This window comes from Hyla sarda, unplaced genomic scaffold (genome assembly GCF_029499605.1).
Source record: "Hyla sarda isolate aHylSar1 unplaced genomic scaffold, aHylSar1.hap1 scaffold_72, whole genome shotgun sequence".
Lineage (NCBI taxonomy): Eukaryota > Metazoa > Chordata > Amphibia > Anura > Hylidae > Hyla > Hyla sarda.
The window spans coordinates 168,019-177,566 of NW_026610740.1; the positions used below are offsets into that span (position 1 = coordinate 168,019).

General features: G+C 48.1%; 1 protein-coding gene across 1 annotated transcript in view; it reads right to left on the reverse strand.

The window, feature by feature from the left end:
* The window catches only part of ETNK1 (ethanolamine kinase 1), a 45,944-nt gene extending 40,948 nt beyond the window's left edge, over window positions 1-4,996 (reverse strand). The window contains exon 1 of the mRNA XM_056554431.1: window positions 4,479-4,996. Within this exon, the coding sequence (XP_056410406.1) occupies window positions 4,479-4,625 (147 nt within the window). The 5' untranslated portion in view covers window positions 4,626-4,996. The remainder of the gene's footprint in view (window positions 1-4,478) is intronic.
* Between the last annotated feature and the right edge of the window lie 4,552 nt (window positions 4,997-9,548).

A 9,548-nucleotide genomic window follows, 5' to 3' on the forward strand; every position in this document is an offset into this window, starting at 1 on the left:
TTCCCCCCGGTTTTTGTGTGGTGAGGCCCCGGTTCCCCCCGGTTTATGTGTGGTGAGGCCCCGGTTCCCCCCGGTTTATGTGTGGTGAGGCCCCGGTTCCCCCCGGTTTTTGTGTGGTGAGGCCCCGGTTCCCCCCGGTTTATGTGTGGTGAGGCCCCGGTTCCCCCCAGTTTTTGTGTGGTGAGGCCCCGGTTCCCCCCGGTTTATGGGTGGTGAGGCCCCGGTTTTTGTGTGGTGAGGCCCCGGTTCCCCCCAGTTTTTGTGTGGTGAGGCCCCGGTTCCCCCCGGTTTATGGGTGGTGAGGCCCCGGTTTCCCCCGGTTTTTGTGTGGTGAGGCCCCGGTTCCCCCCGGTTTTTGTGTGGTGAGGCCCCGGGTTCCCCCCGGTTTTTGTGTGGTGAGGCCCCGGGTTCCCCCCGGTTTGTGTGGTGAGGCCCCGGGTTCCCCCCGGTTTTTGTGTGGTGAGGCCCCGGTTCCCCCCCCCCCGGTTTATGTGTGGTGAGGCCCCGGTTTCCCCCGGTTTATGTGTGGTGAGGCCCCGGTTCCCCCCCCCGGTTTTTGTGTGGTGAGGCCCCGGTTCCCCCCCCCCGGTTTTTGTGTGGTGAGGCCCCGGTTCCCCCCCCCGGTTTATGTGTGGTGAGGCCCCGGGTTCCCCCCGGTTTGTGTGGTGAGGCCCCGGTTCCCCCCGGTTTTTGTGTGGTGAGGCCCCGGTTCCCCCCCCCCCGGTTTATGTGTGGTGAGGCCCTGGTTCCCCCCCCCGGTTTTTGTGTGGTGAGGCCCCGGTTCCCCCCCCCGGTTTTTGTGTGGTGAGGCCCCGGTTCCCCCCCCCCGGTTTTTGTGTGGTGAGGCCCCGGTTCCCCCCCCCGGTTTATGTGTGGTGAGGCCCCGTTTCCCCCCGGTTTTTGTGTGGTGAGGCCCCGTTTCCCCCCGGTTTTTGTGTGGTGAGGCCCCGGTTCCCCCCGGTTTTTGTGTGGTGAGGCCCCGGTTCCCCCCCCCCGGTTTATGTGTGGTGAGGCCCCGGTTCCCTCCCCCGTTTTTTGTGTGGTGAGGCCCCGGTTCCCTCCCCCGTTTTTTGTGTGGTGAGGCCCCGGTTCCCTCCCCCGTTTTTTGTGTGGTGAGGCCCCGGTTCCCCCCCCCCGGTTTATGTGTGGTGAGGACCCGGTTCCCCCCCCCCCCGGTTTTTGTGTGGTGAGGCCCCGGTTCCCCCCGGTTTTTGTGTGGTGAGGCCCCGGTTCCCCCCGGTTTATGTGTGGTGAGGCCCCGGTTTTTGTGTGGTGAGGCCCCGGTTCCCCCCGGTTTATGGGTGGTGAGGCCCCGGTTCCCCCCGGTTTATGGGTGGTGAGGCCCCGGTTTATGTGTGGTGAGGCCCCGGTTCCCCCCGGTTTATGTGTGGTGAGGCCCCGGTTCCCCCGGTTTATGTGTGGTGAGGCCCCGGTTCCCCACGGTTTATGTGTGGTGAGGCCCCGGTTCCCCACGGTTTTTGTGTGGTGAGGCCCCGGTTCCCCCCGGTTTTTGTGTGGTGAGGCCCCGGTTCCCCCCGGTTTTTGTGTGGTGAGGCCCCGGTTCCCCCCCCCGGTTTATGTGTGGTGAGGCCCCGGTTCCCTCCCCCGTTTTTTGTGTGGTGAGGACCCGGTTCCCCCCCCCCCCCCCCGGTTTTTGTGTGGTGAGGCCCCGGTTCCCCCCCCGGTTTATGTGTGGTGAGGCCCCGGTTCCCTCCCCCCGGTTTATGTGTGGTGAGGCCCCGGTTCCCTCCCCCCGGTTTATGTGTGGTGAGGCCCCGGTTCCCCCCCCCGTTTTTTGTGTGGTGAGGCCCCGGTTCCCCCCCCCGGTTTTTGTGTGGTGAGGCCCCGGTTCCCCCCCCGGTTTTTGTGTGGTGAGGCCCCGGTTCCCCCCGGTTTTTGTGTGGTGAGGCCCCGGTTCCCCCCGGTTTTTGTGTGGTGAGGCCCCGGTTCCCCCCGGTTTTTGTGTGGTGAGGCCCCGGTTCCCCCCGGTTTTTGTGTGGTGAGGCCCCGGTTCCCCCCGGTTTTTGTGTGGTGAGGCCCCGGTTCCCCCGGTTTTTGTGTGGTGAGGCCCCGGTTCCCCCCGGTTTTTGTGTGGTGAGGCCCCGGTTTTTGTGTGGTGAGGCCCCGGTTCCCCCCGGTTTATGTGTGGTGAGGCCCCGGTTCCCCCCGGTTTATGTGTGGTGAGGCCCCGGTTCCCCCGGTTTATGTGTGGTGAGGCCCCGGTTCCCCCCGGTTTATGTGTGGTGAGGCCCCGGTTCCCCCCGGTTTTTGTGTGGTGAGGCCCCGGTTCCCCCCGGTTTTTGTGTGGTGAGGCCCCGGTTCCCCCCGGTTTTTGTGTGGTGAGGCCCCGGTTCCCCCCGGTTTTTGTGTGGTGAGGCCCCGGTTCCCCCCGGTTTTTGTGTGGTGAGGCCCCGGTTCCCCCGGTTTTTGTGTGGTGAGGCCCCGGTTCCCCCCGGTTTATGTGTGGTGAGGCCCCGGTTCCCCCCGGTTTATGTGTGGTGAGGCCCCGGTTCCCCCCGGTTTATGTGTGGTGAGGCCCCGGTTCCCCCCGGTTTATGTGTGGTGAGGCCCCGGTTCCCCCCGGTTTATGTGTGGTGAGGCCCCGGTTCCCCCCGGTTTATGTGTGGTGAGGCCCCGGTTCCCCCCGGTTTATGTGTGGTGAGGCCCCGGTTCCCCCCGGTTTATGTGTGGTGAGGCCCCGGTTCCCCCCCGGTTTATGTGTGGTGAGGCCCCGGTTCCCCCCGGTTTATGTGTGGTGAGGCCCGGTTCCCCCCGGTTTATGTGTGGTGAGGCCCCGGTTCCCCCCGGTTTATGTGTGGTGAGGCCCCGGTTCCCCCCGGTTTATGTGTGGTGAGGCCCCGGTTCCCCCCGGTTTATGTGTGGTGAGGCCCCGGTTCCCCCCCGGTTTATGTGTGGTGAGGCCCCGGTTCCCCCCCGGTTTATGTGTGGTGAGGCCCCGGTTCCCCCCGGTTTATGTGTGGTGAGGTCCCGGTTCCCCCCGGTTTATGTGTGGTGAGGCCCCGGTTCCCCCCGGTTTATGTGTGGTGAGGCCCCGGTTCCCCCCGGTTTATGTGTGGTGAGGCCCCGGTTCCCCCCGGTTTATGTGTGGTGAGGCCCCGGTTCCCCCCGGTTTATGTGTGGTGAGGCCCCGGTTCCCCCCGGTTTATGTGTGGTGAGGCCCCGGTTCCCCCCGGTTTATGTGTGGTGAGGCCCCGGTTCCCCCCGGTTTATGTGTGGTGAGGCCCCGGTTCCCCCCGGTTTATGTGTGGCGAGGCCCCGGTTCCCCCCGGTTTATGTGTGGCGAGGCCCCGATTCCCCCCGGTTTATGTGTGGCGAGGCCCCGGTTCCCCACGGTTTTTGTGTGGCGAGGCCCCGGTTCCCCCCGGTTTTTGTGTGGCGAGGCCCCGGTTCCCCCCGGTTTATGTGTGGCGAGGCCCCGGTTCCCCCCGGTTTTTGTGTGGCGAGGCCCCGGTTCCCCCGGTTTATGTGTGGCGAGGCCCCGGTTCCCCCCGGTTTTTGTGTGGCGAGGCCCCGGTTCCCCCCGGTTTTTGTGTGGCGAGGCCCCGATTCCCCCCGGTTTATGTGTGGCGAGGCCCCGGTCCCCCCCCGGTTTTTGTGTGGCGAGGCCCCGATTCCCCCCCGGTTTTTGTGTGGTGAGGCCCCGGTTCCCCCCGGTTTATGTGTGGTGAGGCCCCGGTTCCCCCCGGTTTTTGTGTGGTGAGGCCCCGGTTCCCCCCGGTTTTTGTGTGGTGAGGCCCCGGTTCCCCCCGGTTTATGTGTGGTGAGGCCCCGGTTCCCCCCGGTTTATGTGTGGCGAGGCCCCGGTTCCCCCCGGTTTTTGTGTGGCGAGGCCCCGGTTCCCCCCGGTTTATGTGTGGCGAGGCCCCGGTTCCCCCCGGTTTATGTGTGGTGAGGCCCCGGTTCCCCCGGTTTATGTGTGGTGAGGCCCCGGTTCCCCCCGGTTTATGTGTGGTGAGGCCCCGGTTCCCCCCGGTTTATGTGTGGTGAGGCCCCGGTTCCCCACGGTTTTTGTGTGGTGAGGCCCCGGTTCCCCCCGGTTTTTGTGTGGTGAGGCCCCGGTTCCCCCCGGTTTATGTGTGGTGAGGCCCCGGTTCCCCCCGGTTTTTGTGTGGCGAGGCCCCGGTTCCCCCCGGTTTTTGTGTGGCGAGGCCCCGGTTCCCCCCGGTTTTTGTGTGGCGAGGCCCCGATTCCCCCCGGTTTATGTGTGGTGAGGCCCCGGTTCCCCCCGGTTTTTGTGTGGTGAGGCCCCGATTCCCCCCCGGTTTTTGTGTGGTGAGGCCCCGGTTCCCCCCGGTTTATGTGTGGTGAGGCCCCGGTTCCCCCCCGGTTTTTGTGTGGTGAGGCCCCGGTTCCCCCCGGTTTTTGTGTGGTGAGGCCCCGGTTCCCCCCGGTTTTTGTGTGGTGAGGCCCCGGTTCCCCCCGGTTTATGTGTGGTGAGGCCCCGGTTCTCCCCGTACCTGAGTGGTGACGTCCTCGGGCTTCCAGTCCGGTCTGAGCTCCCGCAGCAGCCGCAGTGCCCCCTCCCGGTAGGCGGCCTCCAGCACCGTCACCTCCAGCCGCGGCACCTCCGGGGATCCGGGCGGAACATGAATATAATTCGCCATAAACGAGAACCTGGAGCTGACACAACCGCGGAGCAGAGAGAACAGCGCCCGGCCCGTCGTCCCGCACACCCCGCCCGTCCTCTCCCGACTATCGCGATACACAGCGCCGACTCCTCCGGACCGCGATCCGCCACCGCAATATATCCGAGTGCCGGCTGAATGGAAAATTCCACGGCACAGAGCACGCCCCCCTCCCGTGACAGCGGTGTGGCCTGACCCGTGACGTCACCGGACTGTCACTTCTTTACCGTATAAACTATAATAAGAGAACCTGACCAATCGGGAGTACGCATCAACTGTCACCTGATCAAGCCGGCTCTGTGACGTCACATAAATTCTACCGTATAACACGTAATAGAGTAAACAAAACCCTAACACACCGCCCTACAGACACATCCAGAGATATCCAATGGTTACATAACAAATCAGTGTAAGATAATTACCGGCAATCTCCTAATACCTCCGGCTATACATGATCTCTATAATACTACGCACTGTATACAGGAATATAACCATATAATACTACACTATATACAGGAATATAACCATATAATACTACACACTATATACAGGAATATAACCATATAATACTACACACTGTACACAGGAATATAACCATATAATACTACACACTATATACAGGAATATAACCATATAATACTACACACTATATACAGGAATATAACCATATAATACTGACTGTATACAGGAATAACCATATAATACTACACACTGTATACAGGAATATAACCATATAATACTACACACTGTACACAGGAATATAACCATATAATACTACACACTATATACAGGAATATAACCATATAATACTGACTGTATACAGGAATATAACCATATAATACTACGCACTGTATACAGGAATATAACCATATAATACTGACTGTATACAGGAATATAACCATATAATACTACACACTGTATACAGGAATATAACCATATAATACTACACACTGTATACAGGAATATAACCATATAATACTGACTGTATACAGGAATATAACCATATAATACTACACACTGTATACAGGAATATAACCATATAATACTACACACTGTATACAGGAATATAACCATATAATACTGACTGTATACAGGAATATAACCATATAATACTACACACTGTATACAGGAATAACCATATAATACTACACACTATATACAGGAATATAACCATATAATACTACACACTGTATACAGGAATATAACCATATAATACTACACACTATATACAGGAATATAACCATATAATACTACACACTATATACAGGAATATAACCATATAATACTGACTGTATACAGGAATATAACCATATAATACTACACACTGTATACAGGAATATAACCATATAATACTACACACTATATACAGGAATATAACCATATAATACTACACACTATATACAGGAATATAACCATATAATACTACACACTGTATACAGGAATATAACCATATAATACTACACACTATATACAGGAATATAACCATATAATACTACACACTATATACAGGAATATAACCATATAATACTACACACTATATACAGGAATATAACCATATAATACTACACACTGTATACAGGAATATAACCATATAATACTACACACTGTACACAGGAATATAACCATATAATACTACACACTGTATACAGGAATATAACCATATAATACTACACACTGTACACAGGAATATAACCATATAATACTACACTGTATACAGGAATATAACCATATAATACTACACACTGTACACAGGAATATAACCATATAATACTACACTGTATACAGGAATATAACCATATAATACTACACACTGTACACAGGAATATAACCATATAATACTACACACTGTATACAGGAATATAACCATATAATACTACACACTGTATACAGGAATATAACCATATAATACTACACACTGTATACAGGAATATAACCATATAATACTACACACTGTACACAGGAATATAACCATATAATACTACACACTGTATACAGGAATATAACCATATAATACTACACACTGTATACAGGAATATAACCATATAATACTACACACTGTATACAGGAATATAACCATATAATACTACACACTGTATACAGGAATATAACCATATAATACTACGCACTGTATACAGGAATATAACCATATAATACTACACACTGTATACAGGAATATAACCATATAATACTGACTGTATACAGGAATATAACCATATAATACTACACACTGTATACAGGAATATAACCATATAATACTACGCACTGTACACAGGAATATAACCATATAATACTACACACTGTATACAGGAATATAACCATATAATACTACACACTGTACACAGGAATATAACCATATAATACTACACACTGTACACAGGAATATAACCATATAATACTACACACTGCATACAGGAATATAACCATATAATACTACGCACTGTATACAGGAATATAACCATATAATACTACACACTGTATACAGGAATATAACCATATAATACTACACACTGTATACAGGAATATAACCATATAATACTACACACTGTATACAGGAATATAACCATATAATACTACACACTATATACAGGAATATAACCATATAATACTACACACTGTACACAGGAATATAACCATATAATACTACACACTGTATACAGGAATATAACCATATAATACTACACACTGTATACAGGAATATAACCATATAATACTACACACTATATACAGGAATATAACCATATAATACTACGCACTGTATACAGGAATATAACCATATAATACTGACTGTATACAGGAATATAACCATATAATACTACACACTGTATACAGGAATATAACCATATAATACTGACTGTATACAGGAATATAACCATATAATACTACACACTATATACAGGAATATAACCATATAATACTACACACTGTATACAGGAATATAACCATATAATACTACACACTATATACAGGAATATAACCATATAATACTGACTGTATACAGGAATAACCATATAATACTACACACTGTACACAGGAATATAACCATATAATACTACACACTATATACAGGAATATAACCATATAATACTGACTGTATACAGGAATATAACCATATAATACTACACACTGTATACAGGAATATAACCATATAATACTACACACTATATACAGGGATATAACCATATAATACTACACACTATATACAGGAATATAACCATATAATACTACACACTGTATACAGGAATATAACCATATAATACTACACACTGTATACAGGAATATAACCATATAATACTACACACTGTATACAGGAATATAACCATATAATACTACACACTATATACAGGAATATAACCATATAATACTGACTGTATACAGGAATATAACCATATAATACTACACACTGTATACAGGAATATAACCATATAATACTACACACTGTATACAGGAATATAACCATATAATACTACACACTGTATACAGGAATATAACCATATAATACTACACACTGTATACAGGAATATAACCATATAATACTACACACTGTATACAGGAATATAACCATATAATACTACACACTGTATACAGGAATATAACCATATAATACTACACACTGTATACAGGAATATAACCATATAATACTACACACTGTATACAGGAATATAACCATATAATACTACACACTGTATACAGGAATATAACCATATAATACTACACACTATATACAGGAATATAACCATATAATACTACACACTGTATACAGGAATATAACCATATAATACTACACACTATATACAGGAATATAACCATATAATACTACACACTGTACACAGGAATATAACCATATAATACTACACACTGTATACAGGAATATAACCATATAATACTACACACTGTATACAGGAATATAACCATATAATACTACACACTATATACAGGAATATAACCATATAATACTACACACTGTATACAGGAATATAACCATATAATACTGACTGTATACAGGAATAACCATATAATACTACACACTGTATACAGGAATATAACCATATAATACTACACACTGTACACAGGAATATAACCATATAATACTACGCACTGTATACAGGAATATAACCATATAATACTACACACTGTACACAGGAATATAACCATATAATACTACACACTGTACACAGGAATATAACCATATAATACTACACACTGTACACAGGAATATAACCATATAATACTACACACTGTATACAGGAATATAACCATATAATACTACACTGTATACAGGAATATAACCATATAATACTACACACTGTACACAGGAATATAACCATATAATACTACGCACTGTACACAGGAATATAACCATATAATACTACACTGTATACAGGAATATAACCATATAATACTACACACTGTACACAGGAATATAACCATATAATACTACACACTGTACACAGGAATATAACCATATAATACTACACACTGTACACAGGAATATAACCATATAATACTACACACTGTATACAGGAATATAACCATATAATACTACACACTGTATACAGGAATATAACCATATAATACTACACACTGTATACAGGAATATAACCATATAATACTACACACTATATACAGGAATATAACCATATAATACTACACACTGTATACAGGAATATAACCATATAATACTACACACTATATACAGGAATATAACCATATAATACTACACACTATATACAGGAATATAACCATATAATACTACACACTGTATACAGGAATAACCATATAATACTACGCACTGTATACAGGAATATAACCATATAATACTACACACTGTATACAGGAATAACCATATAATACTACACACTATATACAGGAATATAACCATATAATACTACACACTATATACAG